This window comes from Pagrus pagrus, assembly GCF_965226575.1.
Source record: "Pagrus pagrus genome assembly, chromosome: 4".
NCBI lineage: Eukaryota > Metazoa > Chordata > Actinopteri > Spariformes > Sparidae > Pagrus > Pagrus pagrus.
Window position 1 is genome coordinate 6,334,589 of NC_140188.1, and position 17,335 is coordinate 6,351,923.

Sequence of the window (17,335 nt, forward strand, 5' to 3'; positions counted from 1 at the left end):
AAAGCCCGTACTAAAACTTGAAACACTGAATTTTCGTGTTTTTCCACTGTGACTACCAACTCCACAGGCCTCAACCCAGACATTATACCAAACTTCCGTGGATACCTTCAAAATAAAGCAACAACCAACTCTCAGTGCAATGATCAGCTTAAAGCAATAAAATGACAAGTACAAGACATTTAGTGTAATTATTTAATGTTATACAGGGTATTTTTTTCGGGATTATTTTGTACACATAAAAGGAAAAAAAGCACAACATCCCAATAGTGTTTTCCTTTGTATTTCCCATATTGTGTTGACAAGAAGATGCAAAGGATTAACAATAAGTAGCCTAACTGCTGTTAAATCTATAGGTAAAAGGCAAAACAAAAGGCTCGCCAGTTGTACAAAGGATTACTGAAAATAATAAAACGTATAAACGCAAAGTGCCAAGATGTACTACAGGTCTGTACAACAAAAGACAAAATGTTACAATAAAAATAAGTGTGCAGTATATGGCATTGTGCAATACAGTACATTACAGTTATGGCAAATATATGAAAGATAAAGTTAGACACTACAAATTATGGCATAAAACATGCTGGACAATTAAAAACTTTCACAATAAAAGCATATGAAGCACAACAAGTCATACGAAACTACATGAACATACCCCTTCAAATAAATAAAAAGTGGTACAATTTCATGGCTAGGCAGCAACAACAAAGGCAGAAATATTCACGTCTATGGATAAAAGAAACTGCTGACAGTCAAAAAAAAAAAAGTCAGTTGATTAGACTTAATAATTTCTACTGATGACAACATCTGAGGCCTTTCCAACTGCTTCATATTATATCAACCCAACTAATCGCAAGCACTGCAGGTATGCTAAAAAAAAATGGCGTCACACAATACTGCTTCAATGTAGTATTTATACTTGTGTTTCAGTTTATGTTATGGGACATAAAAACAAATTTTAGCAGCAAGTAAAAATCTTCTACTGGAAACAAATATTTCACAGTGTGTAACGACAGGTGCAAATGACTACTCAGACATGAGATTATGAAAGCTAATAACATTTTATGCAATTCTCAGAGCAGAAGAAATTATTGGGAAATGAATGATTGTGCAACAGATTTAAGTTTGCAAATTTTTTTTTTTTTGCAACTTGATCAGACTCTCAAAAACGTACTATATGTAAACATATTGTTACCATTTACTGGTAACTTCCAATGATAATGACACTTGTTGTCAGCTCTGCGAAATCTGTAACAAAATACCTGGCTGAACTTTTTACTCACGTAATACTGCTGGTGAATATTGATGCTGAATGAAAATGGACCCTAAACCCATAAATAAAATTTTTGCCATTTCACCATGAAGAGGACAAAATGGAGCCCTACTCAGTTTTCTGGATGCATCAGGCAGACATACTTCATATCCTGTTGCATTGAGGACAATGTTCTCCATAATGGCAGCATCTTAAAATGCTTGATCCTGGAAGGCCAAACTAAAGTTGACTAACTCCCTTGTACAGCTTAAAAAGGCATGGGACTAGAAATGACAGGACTAAGAAGTGGCTTCATGCCATCTTAGAGGGACGGAGGCGTTGGGGCTCGGCCATCTGCCCTCTACAGTCAATGGCTACTGAGTTACCGCAGCCACAAGGCTGAGCTCTTCCTAATTGAGGCTGCAGCAGCTCAAGTAACTTATGGTTTTACCCTCGCCGGGCATTGGAGCAGTGTCATTGTTATCCAGCTTGTTCTGCTTGGCCTCTCGAATGAGTTCGCAGGCCAGGTCGAGGAAAAGTTTCTCAACATTGTCGGACTCTTTGGCTGAGGTCTCCAGATACAGCATGCTCTGAGCCTCGGCGAAGTCTTCAGCCCTCTGTCTGAGAACCTCTCTCTTCTCTGCCAGGTCTATTTTATTACCTGCAAGACATACAGCATACGTAACAAGTAAGAATGTGGCTTCTTACATCACAATCTGAACAGTGGTGGGTGTACATGAGACAGATGGAAGTGGAGGTGTATGTGTGTGCATGCATGTGTGGGATGGATGGAAGAAAAGACCGTGTGGAGGCTTTTTATTCCAGACAAAAAATTATTTCTTTGCTGAGAAGTGACAAGAATTTACAGCAAACGCACAATAAAATGTTGACAAAGACAAAACTTGCTTTGTCTTGTGCAAATCTATTCACAAACTGCCTCTCATGTCAGCTCGCTAATTCACACTCACATTTAAATGGGCTCAAAATACAGGACCATTCCAGAAAATGCTCAAATCTTCACAAATATTAAAGAGTTTATTAGCTTTAATCAGTCAGCATCTTTATGAATGCATATGACCTTTAGCATTAAGTGCCATTCGGTCAATTATGTCACGTCTACTGTTAATGTTAAGTTGAAATGGTTTGAGATGTTTTTGTTATTACAACTTGACACTAACCGAGACAATCTATCCTATCGTAAAGATGTCAGAGCACGTCTTTATATGTTAATATTACATTAAACTGTCATGTGTGGTTGGTTTTGACATTGACTGTCATGAGACCATTAATAATTGTGTCATGAAAATGTTTCTAGACCTCAACTACAGAGGTACAATTTGGACCTGTCCTTAAAATGTCAGTGTTATTACACTGTCAAATGCTTTAGTTACAGTGTCAAGAATCATTTTCTTGACCTCAAGTAAAGTGGTCCAATTTGGATTGTCATTATTGAATGTCATTTAAAGGGGCTCTATGTAGCAATTTGAAGCAATTTACACATATTCAAATATTTTTTATTGGCCATATGTGAGCGGATTCTAAGGTGATGGGAAAAATGAGTCCTCCATCTCTTAGTTGTCTATACAAGCCTGCAGACGATTTGTTTAAGTTGTTTAATGCTGCTGGACTGTGGATTTCTTTTTGTGGGACTGTCCACTGACATAAAACTAACAACCTGCTTCAACACAACACAGAAGTCCCACAGAGCCCCTTTAATGTTTTAAAGCCAGTTTGACAACAGGAAATAAGTACCAAGGTGATTCAGGTAGCCCAACTTGTTGCTAGCTAACCCCTATCTGCTGCTAACTGTAGCTAACTGCTGTTAGCTAGTTAGCTCAGTTAGCTGACTCAGCCCAGTGGTGCCAGGAGCCAAACCCAATTTCCTGCCTTCAAACTGGCCTCTCGCCATCAATGGTAATGATATAAGACATCCATTAGTAATTCAAGTATGACGTAAAGTTTCTTACCGACTAATATAGTCACCACTTGGTTGTTGGCATACTGCTCAATCTCCCTCAGCCACTCTGGAAGGCACCTGAAGGAGTCCTCACAGGTAATGTCATACGTAAGAATGAGGGCATTGGCACTACGGTAATAACTCTGAGTAATGGAGCGAAATCTCTCCTGTCCAGCTGTGTCCCATATCTGCAGCTGGAAAACATAATATTTGAAATTAGCAATTGTCCATCCAAACTACAATAAAACAGTACTTATAATTAAATCTTTGTTTACCTTGACCTTCTCCCCTTTGATTTCCACGGTTTTAATCATGAAATCTACTCCAATAGTAGCCCCTTGTCCAGGTGGGAAAAGGCCCTAAAAAAAATAAAAATAAAAAATAATAATACAGTCTGATACTTTAATCCTTTGTAGTTCAACAATAATAATAATAATAATATCCAAACTCATAAGCTCAGACAAACCTGAGTAAAGCGCCGGACGAGACATGTCTTCCCAACTCCAGCATTTCCTATCAGAACAATTTTGAACAGGTAGTCATAATCTTCCATGCTCATGCTAAACTGTGGGAAAACAAAGGAACAAAAGAAACAGATGGTTAGTAGATGCATCAACACAATCTCACTGAATTTAACTAAAGCGATCACATTTGTTTCCAGCTCATGTTTACACTAGGGCCGCACAATATGGTGAAGAAAATCATATTGCGATTATTTTGACAGCTGATTCCCAATTAGTGGAAACGATCGTTTTATTTTCACTGAAAAACACTATTACAATTGTGATGATGTAACGTGTTTTCTCACGTCTGGAGAATGAGATCTGTAGTCCAGGACCTCTCTGCAGCACTACAGTACTTCGTATACTCACATGCACACGCATTTTACCTTAATCAAATAAAATGACAGCTGCTGTGATTTGGATTTTGCACTTGGTCATATTGACATTTTGATACTGTCTTGATTAATTGTGCAGCTCCAGTGGAGAAAAAATACAGGCACAACTGTGGAAGGCCCTGGACAGTGAGGACGATGAGTAAACAACCAAACTGTTGTAGAAACCACATCCCCAGGAGGGATCAGCTGACATTTGAGCTGATTAATCTTCACAGACACAAATCAGAGGAATTGTAAGCTAAATGTGACTTGGCTCAGATCTTCAGCACATACATTTGGTTTCAGATTTAGTTCAAAACTGTAAAAAGAAATGTGAGACTCAGTTTAATAAAATGGTTATAAATGTTGTACTTACACCTCTTTATCTCTTGTACTAATATAAAAGGTCAAATACATATTTTATTAAACTGTATTTTGTCCTCAATGCTTCACCATTAAGGCCTCAGCTGAGTTTGAACTTTGAGAACAACCTTATACACAGAGGAAATGTGTTTATTTCACTTTTTTCCCCATTTTTGCATCATGTGACATGTGCACAATGTGAGACTCCCATTTTTTCTCAGTGCAGTTTTAGGGGGCCTGCATCACTGTTGGGGATAAGTTACTGGAGCCACGGAGGATCCAGAAAACACTGCTGGACCGACTAAATTCACAAAATGAAGCACTGGGTGTAGCCAATAGATCTGCAGTCCACACACCAGACTGTGGCCTATGAAATGCATGTAAACAGAGATGATCACAGATTTTAGTATTCTCTGCAGCACCGTTACATCTGCTCCGACACCAGCGTTGTGAATCGGGCCTGTACGTGCGTCTCATTGTAGAAAAATATATATACAATAAACATTTTAACAAGTCAAACTGTTGATTGCAACACGACCCGAACCACTGAACATCAACCTCGATACTGTGAACCATATTTTATGCTTTCATTTAACTGGAATTGGACGCGTTTAAATGAAATGTGCCCGTGTCGCATTTCCTTCTTCAATCTTTTCTCTTGGTTTGTAACCAAAACGTAACACTGTCGCATTCTGCACAGATTTAATCTGACTTATCGACACATTTCTTCCCAATAATGTCTCGTTTTCTCTGCCTGAGTTGATAGCCATTGGGGCGAAGCTAGCAACAGTAGCAACTAGCAGCTACCGAGTGACTCTAGCCATTTTGACACTATCTGCAGATGCAGGAGAGAAATCACAAGCAGCCCTCCGCATCGAGCCTGGAAATAGTTTGCACTTACCAAAAACACGGGGATATCCCCGGACTTACAGCCACTTGGTATGCATAGGTCACCTCATCAAACAGGCAAAGCCACTGCTGGGCAGGGCATAATTCCTCTGGCTGTGTGTGTGTGTGTGTGTGTGTGTGTGTATGTGTGTGTGTGTATCCTCAGCAGCAGCAGCAGCCTGTCTGGTGGAGGAGGAGGAGGAGGAGGAGGAGGAAGACTGCACTCAATGATGTCATCAGTTCACATGCAGATTGACCCAGTACAAATACTCAAGTACTGCACTTTATTGTTTTTCTGGGGAGCTGTAAATTAAGTTTTTCCATGTCTTTAAATGTCATGAATACACGTTTTATTCCTTATGTTTATATTTATGTTGTGTGTCCAGGAGTAACTTTGCAGTGAATTAAAAAAATAAGCTCATCATAAGTTGTTATAGAACTTAATACCACCTATAATACAGAACAAACACTAATAACAGGGGAATGCTTTATTTTTATTTTTTATTTTTTTAACCTTTTCCAACATTTTCTAGACAGACAAAAGCACAAATTAACAAAAGTTAGCCATGCTAGCATCCCTGTGAGGGGATGCACTGAACAGCTACACTGCTAACAGTTAGCCTACAATAGCCACTACGACGACTTGACTAGAAAGTCCTGCTGTGTGTGTTATGCGTGTGTTATTTTATAACCAAATTAAATCAATGTAATGTAATCGAGAAGTAATCAGATTTGTTTCTACATGTAAAGTTTAATCGCCTGGCGTTGGTTGCTAGGAGACAGAACAGGCGGAACTATAGTGGCTCTCGTTTATTGTTCCCTGCCCGGACGTTTCATCCGGTTGCACGCCATGTCCTTGACTTCCTACGAGAGGTGATAGCCGATAAGTAAACGTCGGAACCTGGAAGGTCGCTAAAGATTTCTGAAGAGAAGGGCACATTTCTCGCCATGGGGCTTGTACCAGATGAGGGAAAGGGTCTCCCTCCTCCCGGAATCGTCAACAGAAACTCGCTGTGGCTGTCCGGTTTAGGCTGGTTGACAGCGATGCTTCATAATGGCATCAACCACAGGCCGCCGCTAAAAGCAGGTTAGCATGTTTGTTAGCTGGCTTCCAGACTGACCTGAGGTGGACTTTCCTCTTAAGTGTATGCAATATTGAATCACGAAGCATCAAGCAACCTGCACAAACATGGAGCACTTAGCAAAGAGCAAACGTGTGGTGTCACAGCAGAGCTATACTTTGTTATGACATTTTCGCTAGGCTAGCTTAAAGACTGTGGTTACCTAGCTACTTTTATTTCCTCAACAAGCTATTCCCTAACAGATTAACCGTTAAATATTACAAGCCAGTTGTTAACTAATTGTTTGGTTCGCATACTGTAGACAGACAGAATCGCCTAGGTAATAATGTAATGCTTCATTAAACACAAAATGGACGATGAATTCACCCAACAACAACGTTTCGTTTCAGAGGTTTATTTAGATCCAGCCTATATACTCAATGATAGATCTATCTATCTATCTATCTAATTTCCCTTCGGGGATTAATAAAGTTATCATAGCAGCGGGTACATTCAAGTACAAATACAATCAACATACAAGGGCAAATATAGAAACAATAAAGTACTATATATAATATAAAACGAACTATAAAATACTATATACAATAAAATGCTTAAGTAGCTATAAAACAAAAATAAAAACTGATATGCTAGTTATGCTTTGTCTGTTTATTTCAGTTTGATATCAGACTTGATTTCAGCGCCAACTAGCTTTAGTAAAAACACCCAAATTTGAATTTCTTGAGCTTATTCCTCCTTATTTTGCGAGGTATAAGGTGCCAGCCTTTAGTGTCATATAAGCACAGTTCTTGTATATTATAGTAGGGGTCGACTGATACGGCTTTTTCAGGGCCAATAACGATTATTAGAAATCAAGGAGACTGAAACTGATATTTGGGACCGATATTTATTTGCACTAAAAATGAGTCTTTGTGTCAATTTTTTAAAAACTAGTGATGGAATGAACCAAAGTGTAATTTATTCAAGTACTGTTCTTACGTACAATAACTGCATACTTTACTCGGGTATTTCCATTTTTTGCTACTTTATACTTTCTCTCAAACACATTTATTTGATACATTTAGTTACTTTACAGGTTGAGATTATTTAGTGTGTATAGGCTCTTAATTGTGATGTTTTACCAATCAGATACTGTTGTGGACGAGACCTTGTGTGAGAGGATGCTGCATCAGTGTCAAAGTAGCACATTTTTAAATTGGTTTATTTTAATCTGAGAGAAAAATCACCAATTGTAAATACTGAATATCAGCCACGATAATCGGTCAACCCCTATTTTATAGTATTGTCATGTTGTGTGCCTAAAACACAAACTATGATCCGTCCTATTTTCCTTTTTTAGGTGTTCATCGACAAGTCCTGTTGTCAACAGTTGGCTGGTTCATCGGCTACCACCTTACAAAATATGAAAATTATCGTTACGCCAAGCGTGATCGAGATATGAGCGAGTATATCAGAACCCACCCAGCAGAGTTTCCCGCAAAGGGTAAGTGAATTTTCAATGTTTTTGCTCTGACAGAAAAAACAAGAACCCAACAATGCTGCCGTCCTCATGTAAAATGTTTGATGCAGGTTTCTTCATATTTTTGCACTGCTATTTTACTCCACACTGGCAGTGCACAACTTATTGAGTATGGGAAGGAAGGGACCTATTCATCCCACTAACTTTTTGAGTTAAGCAAATTATTATCATTGATGATTGATTGATGAAATATGTGGCTGATAGTTGTCAGGTGAATTTTCATTAAACACATGGGAACAATTGTTCAAAAAATAACTGCACAGTGCTGATATTACGTGTTTATTTAATACAAACGCATGTGTTCCTCTTTATAAATATATCTTTATTACTTTTTCTCTATGTTCTGTTATCCTACTGTATATTATCTTTTGCATTCTTCATATATTTCACCATCCCTAACAACAATCATATGCTGATAACAGACCAGCATCTTAAAATATGGTCAGTATGAGGGTATGTGGTTTCCCATGCTGAGTAGTCTGTGCCATAATTTTTGTATTGTGTAAAGTACAAAAGGATATTTGTAAGTCTTTGCTGAAAAAATGGTGTTCCATGTATGTGTGTGTAATCAATTATTCCTGTTTATTTTATCTCACCAGAAAATAAGACCTTTGCAGAGATTGTGGAGCCTTTCCATCCTGTGCGCTAAGTGTCTGCAGCTGTTGAAGATGGAAGAGAGAGAGAGGGAAAATAGACTACCATCTGCTCTGAGTGGTCTTTTTGTGAAATATTTCTGTCATTTAACTGTGTGAAATATAACTATGTAAATAAAAAAAGTATACCAAAATTCAACATTTTCTGACAAAAACTTTCTTCATCAGTCAAAACAATAAGCATGGTTCTCTATAAGGTTGTGTGGTGTGATTGGACATAAATCAAGCCTAGAACCCTGTGCTGATGTTTCATGATCATGTAATCATTCAATATTTATGCCGTATCTCCAAACCATGGTTTCAGCTATTAACGTTAGTAAAAGACGATACAGAATTGATCAGTTTTGGCACTGCATATATATTTAATATTTATTAGAAGCATTGGGTGACTGAATGTAAAAAATTCAGACAATTCACACGTTCATATGACTTTGTTACAAATAGCATTTTTTTTACAACTCCAGATATTTACTTAATGTCCATATATCTTCCATGATTTCTAATTTGACACTCCAATGATGTCCATATATTTCTCAGTAAGGCTCCGAGTCTTCTTGGTGAGGTCAGTCATCACAGAAAACAGTCCTTTCAGATGGAAGTGGAAGAGAGCTTCAGGATCTGTGTCCAAGAGAGGCTCCAGGGTCTTGTTGAGTGTAGCGTTGTTCTTGACCTTGTGGTCATCCAGGATCATTAGACTGCTCTCTGCGGTGTTTCTTATGGCCTTGAGCAGCAGGTAGTTTGCATACAGATCGCTGCACGACTCCTCTGCTGCGTCACACTCCCACAAATCATCGGAGGGTACATCTCGCAGCAGGCTCGGCATGAGAATGGTTTGCTCCATGTCAGTGACAGCTGAGCTGTATCGTCTCAGAGCCAAGAGCAGGCTGTTTCTGTTGAATTTGGCCTCGGCAGACTGCATGGTTCCAGTTGGATGTGGTTGCCTGTTCTTGTGCTCTGGTGGATGATGGTAGGAAGCAGTGTGCAGTGCAAAGCAAAGAGAGCAGATACTGGTGAATTTATATGATGAGCACAGGTGGGTTGATCAGTGTTGTTATGTAACTGCATCATTCGATACATTTTAAGAACTCTCTAAGTGCTATGTGGAGTCAAACTCTTATCTTTATTTGATTTACACAACCTGCAATTCTCAGAGGTCATAATAAAGCCTGACCAGTGTGCACCAAAGTGAACTCCTGTCAAATAATTAACCAGGCAGACCACTGTGTTTGAATGGCATGATGGGATGGCATGGTTTGATATTGATTAAGTTCAGAAATGAGCTGAGGGATGTCAAATATTGACCAAAAAAAAATGATCTTAGTGTTAAGCCGAGGTCATCTGTGTTTAGATTTGCAGGTTATCTCACAGACTGTACTCTTGGTTCTTCTGTTGTCTGTTTGCACAGATATTGCAAAGTCAGGAGAACTTAGATGGTTAGCCTTAAAAAGGAAAGTATATGCTTAATCATGGTCCTGATATTATTATAAAATTCAAGGAAGCCAACACTGGACTGACAGGGTCCAGATGGGCCTACGTGCAAACATTTTTTTCTCCCCACTAATTGACGGCTGATCATAAGGTTCTTTCATGTGTGTGACGAGCTCTGGTATTTTCTGCAGAAATGGAAATGAAAGCTCTGCAGACATTCTGTCCCTTGGCTTGGCAGATGAACTGAAGAGAGGAGCCAAGTACCACCCTGAACACGAAATACCAGTTTGTTTCGCTTAAAAAGACAAACATTATTGTGTAATAATGATAGCTGCTGTTGGGATGAGGTAGGATTTAAAATATATATTCATGCAGTGACTGAGGCGGTGTGTTTCCAGTTTGAAACAGTCTTGTTGTTTTGGATTTTTCATGTTTAAAATCAGTTTTTTATATTAAAACTGAATTCAGCTGCTAAAGTGAACAAAATGATGAATGTAATCATTTATAAACTCCGATAGATGTAAAGCCTGTACCCTGTTGAGAATGGCCTGCTTAATAAAACAGTTTCTAGAAGCATACTATACCTCTCTTTAGACTATACATTGATGAAATCATGTAAATCAATCCTGATTTTTTAACATATACCCTCCCCTATTTGCTACTGTACTGTGACTAATCATGTGTTAAACTTTCAAGGAACAATAGTCTAGTTCGTGCAATGTGAACACATCTCATCAAGAATTGATACTCCGGCATCTTAATCTGGTGAAAATGGAATGATTACACATCAGTGTGGAGATTATTTTCTTTAAAGGAAAAGAAACCGTTTTACAAAAGACATTGTAATTTTTAAGGCAAAACTGTATCCATAATTGTTGTAAAACATGGTAAAACATTACATTTCAATGTCAGATCATTTTACATTCAGCCACAACATGCATATGTAGTTACTTACCACCTTTTATACAAGCAACAGTACAACAGCAACGACACAAAACAAAGAACAAAACAATCTCAGGGAGTGTTTTAGCTGTTAATCAAATATTTAAAAATATATATTTTCATTATATGTAAATGTTCCATCTAATTTTATTACATAAGTTTGATGTAAAGTGTCACATTTAATGCAATGTTTTTATTTCATGTTGAGTCAATGTGAAAATTTAATGACTAAATAAATGCAGACTTATACTTTAACCTCATGTGTATATGTATACGAGGATACGTATAAAGTTAAGGGAAGCTGCAAAGTATTTCAAATTGGTTAGTCTATCTAAACATCTAGTTATCAAATGTATACACATTGACTCGACATGATAGAAAAACATTAGATGTTACACTTTACATTGAATTTATCTAATAGACCAGACCGAGTCCATACGTATACAGGTATTTTTAAAAATGCATTTTTTCCACGTCCACACCAACAGTATGAAAATGCAAACGCAGGCTGTCAAGCACACGCCAAAGCAACAGGTGCTGATATAACCTCTACCATAAGGCCACGTTGGCCAATCAAGAAGCCTGCCAAGCAAAAGGGACAAGCCAAAAAAGCCTGTCTACACATAAACACTGAAAATGGTGTTTCTGAATATCTTCACTCTGGCAGGAGTTTCCTAAAAGCTCAGTTTTCAGTAACATGAAAGACTGTTTACGTATGGAAGGCCAAAGCGCATAGAAAAAGCTTTGTTTTAAGAAATACCCGTGAACATGTGTACATGGCCTAAGATGGAAAATGCACATGTAATTAAAAATACTTACAGTCACTGTTTAGGCAAAGTGTACATTTTCAACATGTTAACACCCAAATACTGTAATTATGGCATAGATGCACAGTGGCCATAGTGCTTTCTGTAATGAGGTTGTGTAAGAAAGAGTTTTGCATTTAGACAGCAATTAAAATGCGAGTTAAAATCCAAATGATGAATTAACTATAAGAACAAATGATGCAGTATAAATCTTAGTAAGAAACCAACTCTGCTTTTCACATTGTGCCTGACATTCAGACGGGCCTCTGTTCACTGAGGTTCTCCGAACACATCACCTGTTCAAACGTTGTAAACCTTGACAAAACAGGAATGACAAATGTGAGAGCACAAGCAGAGGGAGAAGGACACGTTTTCTGCTTCCCTCAGGTGACACACACACACACACACACACACACATACACACAGACCATATCTGTTTGGGACAGCTCAGTCAGTTCATTCAGTTCATTCTGTGCAGTGTGAGATGGGACTTTGCTCTTCATCAGTCGTTCTTTCTTTCCTCAACACTGCTGCTTTCTGAAAATCCACCAAAAAATTATCTTGACTCTCCATATAGTCCAGCATGTTGATCGCTGATTCATTCTACAGGTTTCTTCTGTAGACCTTTGATAATGATTTCCAGGACATGGGTGAGATCCATCATCTTGGTGAGCATGTCCATGATGTCGGGATGGTCTTGAGATCCACTGATAAACTCCTCCAGCGTCAGCTCACCTGAGGACACAAGAAGCAAATATTGTTATTTAGAATAACAAATCATATATTTGAAACTAGTGTGACTAGTAGACTGTTTATTGATGCTTAATTGATGAAAAAGTTCTGGGCAGGTCATGGTGACATTATTTCTAATCAAGAACATTGCTGTTATGTTAAAGGCTGATTAAACATCATATCATTACATTAGTCTTGGAATGACTATAAGATCGTCCTTACCTTCTCCGTGCACATCAATCTTCTCATATATAAGAGTCACAATCTCTTCTGGGGGTATGTCGTAAATTCTGGTGATATCTTGAATAGCCTGAAAGAAGAGGTTACACTGTTATTTGTAAGTTAAAGGGAACAGTAGTCCTATCATCTTCATAAAACACTTGTTTTACTCATTTACCTGCTGAATGCAAGTTATAACTGCAAGAAGTGTTTTAAAAATATAATTGTATATTGGTTCTACTACACCAACAACAAATTCTAACACAGCTACGACCACTACAACGATGACATACATCACCCTGAACAGAAACAGTTAATATAATGTGACAAGGTGAAAAGGTGTCATGTAATCTGTTATTACTTCTTTCGTGAGTGAATTAGGTAACGGCAGGGCCATATTTAAACCCCCAGGGTTAGGTAAGAAGTCCCTTGGATTAGGTGTCTTGTCTAGTTCACGGCCAGTTTAACCCATATCTGCTGTTTCAGAGAAGAAGGGCTAATCTTCACGAATCAGGAAACGGAACTGCTCAGTTCCTCAGTTCTGTGAAACTCGAATTATGAAATATTCAAAGAAAATGTTTTGTACCTTAAATATAGTCTCCAGTTCCTCCTTGTCGATTTTCCCATTTCCATCTTGATCGAAGAGCTTGAAGTACCACTTTAGTTTCTGGTTGATTTCTCCTTTCAGTAGTAAACTTATTGCTGCAATGTATTCGACAAAGTCTATATAGCCGTCCTGCAAAAAGACACATGAAAGACGAGGTCAGGGGAAGGACTGTGACATGTGAATCTATGTGTTGGCACTGGGACACATAAAGGTATTATTTCAATTATGATTTTGAAAAGAAATAATTGTGTTGTATTGTGTGTAAAGGCAGTTCTGAGGAAACTATAGTAGATATTTACAGATATCGTAAATCATGTACTTCTGATGTATAATTTATGACCTTTCTTTCTAAGCTTCAGAGTTTTCTGTAATGTATAAACAGTCCTTTTACAATGTTACAATGTACTCTTTTCACATAAAACCATTTGAAATTATGCAGCAAGGCTCGTATTTTCCACTGCAATGTTTGCTTGAGAACTAAATAGATTTATTGAACAAGATGCATGCATAAACAAGCAATGTCTCAACACAAGGTCCATGTTTTCCTGGGCAAACATCCTGGGAAGAATAAATCTGTTGCAGGTGTTTTCTTACCCCGTCCATGTCAAAGGTGAAGAAGACCTGGTCCACATAGCTGCTGGCCTCCTCTGTCATACCGTTCATTTCAAGCATAGTCTTCAGCTCAAAGAGCGTAATGAGCCCTGAAGGAGACTCCCTCATGAATTTGGTGTACCAGTGGTGCATGTCCTCCTCCATGATATCATCCAGGCTGGAGCAGTGGGTGCCCATTATTCCTCTTGAGGTGTGATTCTGTCCAGAATACTGCAGAGAGCCAGTGGTGAAGTTGCCGTGAGAGAGGAAAGCGGGTGTACAGGGCACTGGCAACAATGAGGTCTGGCTGAATCCTCCTGCAACGATCACATCTTAAGTCTCGGGGCAGCCAAAAGGAGAGATAACCCTTTAATGGGATAACAGCCCAAGTCTTCTAAGAACGCAAGGATGTTGCATGCTCTATGACTGAAGTGGGGTTGGCTGCCAATCAGTTGGCACTCGAATGTACAACAAGGGAAGCTCACCCAGGTCAGAACCTTTAACCTAGGGACAAAGGTGAATATCTTTGTTCTCTTTCCTCCACATTTTTATTACAGTCTTTATTCACTTCTTTCATTTCTTTCCTGCTCAGAGTTTTTACATTACCCTTTAGTAAGGCCTTTCTATCACTACTTACTATTAGTTTGTATTCTCATGTGCATACTTGAATATATTTTTGCAAGCAAATAAGTACTCTGAAAATGTGCCTACATAGCTGCACACATTCACAAAGATTATAACACACCTGTGGGATTCCCCTGGGTATTAACCAAGGGAACTCCTCTTGGAAAAGACTTATCCTATTTTTACACATAAACAAGCTAGGGGACATTTCTGACCCACAAAACACACATTAAGCCTCTTATGAAATATTACATACAATTATTATTTATGATAAATATAGTCACGGGTACATTAAATAAAAAGGTGAAATGTGCATTTCTAATAATAATAAACTTTATTATAGTACATGTTTTGCCTGCTCACTACAACAATCCAGTCAGACCTAGGTCAATAGGTCATGGTGATCTAACTATACCTAGAATAAGATCAGACCTGAGGTGTGTGTGTTTGTGTGAGTAAATTCTTTCAGGTTAAGTCTTTTGCAGGGCTGGTGGTTGTCAGAGTTGTTGTTCGTGCACTCAGCACATACCTTTGCCAAGGCCTAACATTTCCCTTCAATTCAATCAAGCCTAATCCAATATCAAACTCGATAGCCCTGAATCACTCTAGCCATGCTTACCATAATTTAAGCTCACCAAATCTAGGATCCACATCAAATTGTACTCACTCCTAGATATCAGCCACCTAAAGAACCATGCATTATTCCTTGAGAAATTAAAACACATCTCAAAATGTTTAAGAAAGCAAGAAAAATATCCTGGATCCATTCCTGTTACTGGATCCACACCAAAAGATAATTTGGTCTATTCTGGACCAATATTGAATATTTTGGATTCAAGTTTTATGGGACTCTGTTCAGTAGTTTCTGTGTAATCAGACTGGATGGGAGCTGTGGGAGAGTGCATGATTTTGTTCTGTTTCACAATAATTTAACAATATGTTAGGGACAAAAGAGATTACATAAGAGCTAATAACCCCAAAATTTCAAATGTTAATTATGTTAAGATTGTCCAATAAAAAGTATACAGCGATACACGTTGAAGTTTTCCCAGTGTATTTACAAACTAGTAATAGTGCAACTAGTAGCCAGGTCAGATACACTGTACCCTGGATATATTTTATTATACAGTAAGACAGAAAACTGGAGGAATGAAAAATGTGCATTTCCTGTTACAGAACATGTTTAAACTGCTCACTACTACAATCCAGTCAGATCTCTCAGGTCAATAGGTCATGGTGTCCTAACTGTACCTAGAATAAGATCCAGAACTGGTGTGTGTGTGTGTGTGTGTGTGTGTGTGTGTGTGTGTGTGTGTGTGTGTGTCTGGTTGTGTATTCTCTTAATTCTTTGCAGGGAGGGTTCTTGATAATGTTATAGTTTTTGTATTTTATTTAATATATCTGTTGCTATTTATGCACTTTGATGCACACTGAATTTATCTGTAATGAAATCTTCTATATAGCCTAAATAAAATCATTTCACCCTCTTCCAGCCTTATAGTTTCCACCAGGTCAAATTATTATCAATATTTTTAAAGTATTATGTGTGTAATTTTAAAAATAATTTTAAAAAGCAGTGACTATTAATTACACGTACATTTCCATCTAATTTCATAACATGAGTTCAATGAAAAGTGCAATGCAAAGTTGTTTATTGTGTTTATTGATAAACACCTTTTTTATCACATCTATCATGCATAATTATGCATTATTCATTTATTATTTATTACATATAAAGCTATGGGAAACTTAAGCATGATGTACTTTTAGGTGTTTATTATTCAAGTATTATGCATTACAGTAATGCATTTAAAATCTGTTATTCTGCCTCCTGATATAAATTACAGATTTGTTGAATTTAGACACACCGACTCAACATGATAGAAAAACTTTGCAATCAATGTGACCCTTTACAGTGAAATCTTTTATTCTTAAAAACCATCTTTGCCACTTTTCTAATGTTTCTGATCCTATGAAATTACCAGGATTAAGCATACTGAATAATTCCTTAAGACATAATATTCAAATGACTCAAGTTTTAAGATGAAAATCAGTTTACACTTGAGGCATTTATGAGTAGATTTTATTTGAGTTTGTGTCAATACAGAAAAAAGAGAAACGTAATATTCAAATACATGTTTAACCAGCACTGCTGACCCATGGCAGACCTTTGAGGATTATCAGTACGATGAAGCCTTGAGACGAGTGAACTGCTGCTTAAACCAATCAGGCAATCAAAGGTCAGTGTTCTAATTATAGTAAATCTGGCTTTAGACGATTGACAATTCTCAAAATAGGATTGAGAAAATGGACCACCAGTGGCTACACACAGCCCAGGCAGCTATCCAGCCTGTAAAGCGTATACAACCAGGATCCATGCTGCTGTTCTTTGCCATAACATATGAGCTCTCACTGCGGCCAACAGTTTAAAAAAAGTGTTTACTTTAACAGAAAAGTTTAAACACCAGCAGAAAATACCCTCCCTATCTACAGAGCAGCTAGGGTCAACTAAAGTCATCCAGTCTGAATCAATAAACCCAGTGTAGACAGAGATGTGCTGCTTGTTTATAGCAATATTTACAATATTTTGCAATACAGTATTTGAAGGTTTCAAAAAGCATGTGGAGTGATTTGGTTTTATAAGACGATGTTTCATCCAACTGATGAACAGCTGTTTCAACTTGAACCTTTGACCAGCATGTGACTGTCATGCAGTGTGGATGTGAATCTTCCCCTTCAAAAACATAAAAAGGAAAAGATCATTATTTCCTTCCATATACTAAATGATTAAGAATTTG

At 37.8% G+C, this 17,335-nt stretch overlaps 4 protein-coding genes across 4 annotated transcripts; 1 reads left to right on the forward strand and 3 right to left on the reverse strand.

Annotated features, from left to right (window-relative positions):
* Positions 1–178: 178 nt before the first annotated feature.
* rab30 (RAB30, member RAS oncogene family) lies at positions 179–5,509 on the reverse strand. Its single transcript, XM_084351664.1, has 5 exons — positions 5,348–5,509; positions 3,673–3,771; positions 3,482–3,565; positions 3,217–3,400; positions 179–1,910 (listed from the first exon to the last, which is right to left on the reverse strand). Exons 2-5 carry the CDS (start codon positions 3,763–3,765, stop codon positions 1,660–1,662), a joined length of 612 nt encoding a protein of 203 aa, XP_084207790.1. The 5' UTR covers positions 3,766–3,771; positions 5,348–5,509; the 3' UTR covers positions 179–1,659.
* A 655-nt stretch (positions 5,510–6,164) lies between these two features.
* ndufc2 (NADH:ubiquinone oxidoreductase subunit C2) lies at positions 6,165–8,727 on the forward strand. The gene is made up of 3 exons (XM_084350950.1): positions 6,165–6,421; positions 7,756–7,899; positions 8,535–8,727. The coding sequence occupies exons 1-3, from the start codon at positions 6,283–6,285 to the stop codon at positions 8,582–8,584; spliced, it is 333 nt and encodes a 110-aa protein (XP_084207076.1). The 5' UTR covers positions 6,165–6,282; the 3' UTR covers positions 8,585–8,727.
* Positions 8,728–8,818: 91 nt separating this feature from the next.
* Positions 8,819–10,564, reverse strand: thrsp (thyroid hormone responsive). Its single transcript, XM_084350949.1, has one exon. It carries the CDS (start codon positions 9,505–9,507, stop codon positions 9,088–9,090), a length of 420 nt encoding a protein of 139 aa, XP_084207075.1. The 5' UTR covers positions 9,508–10,564; the 3' UTR covers positions 8,819–9,087.
* A 1,798-nt stretch (positions 10,565–12,362) lies between these two features.
* Positions 12,363–14,111, reverse strand: guca1c (guanylate cyclase activator 1C; the record flags this gene model as incomplete). The annotated part of the gene is made up of 4 exons (XM_084350378.1): positions 12,363–12,499; positions 12,719–12,806; positions 13,302–13,451; positions 13,917–14,111. 4 exons carry the CDS (start codon positions 14,109–14,111, stop codon positions 12,363–12,365), a joined length of 570 nt encoding a protein of 189 aa, XP_084206504.1.
* Between the last annotated feature and the right edge of the window lie 3,224 nt (positions 14,112–17,335).

Excerpts from the sequence above, each read along its gene's own strand:
- rab30 (XM_084351664.1), bottom strand. The coding sequence starts at position 3,765 with ATGAGCATGGAAGATTATGACTACCTGTTCAAAATTGTTCTGATAGGA. Across the intron at positions 3,401-3,481 it reads TCAAAGGGGAGAAGGTCAAG|CTGCAGATATGGGACACAGC; the intron begins GTAAACAAAGAT and ends TATGTTTTCCAG. Across the intron at positions 1,911-3,216 it reads AGTGGTGACTATATTAGTCG|GTAATAAAATAGACCTGGCA; the intron begins GTAAGAAACTTT and ends TATGTCTTGCAG.
- ndufc2 (XM_084350950.1), top strand. The coding sequence starts at position 6,283 with ATGGGGCTTGTACCAGATGAGGGAAAGGGTCTCCCTCCTCCCGGAATC. Across the intron at positions 6,422-7,755 it reads CAGGCCGCCGCTAAAAGCAG|GTGTTCATCGACAAGTCCTG; the intron begins GTTAGCATGTTT and ends TTCCTTTTTTAG. Across the intron at positions 7,900-8,534 it reads AGCAGAGTTTCCCGCAAAGG|AAAATAAGACCTTTGCAGAG; the intron begins GTAAGTGAATTT and ends TTATCTCACCAG.
- thrsp (XM_084350949.1), bottom strand. The coding sequence starts at position 9,507 with ATGCAGTCTGCCGAGGCCAAATTCAACAGAAACAGCCTGCTCTTGGCT.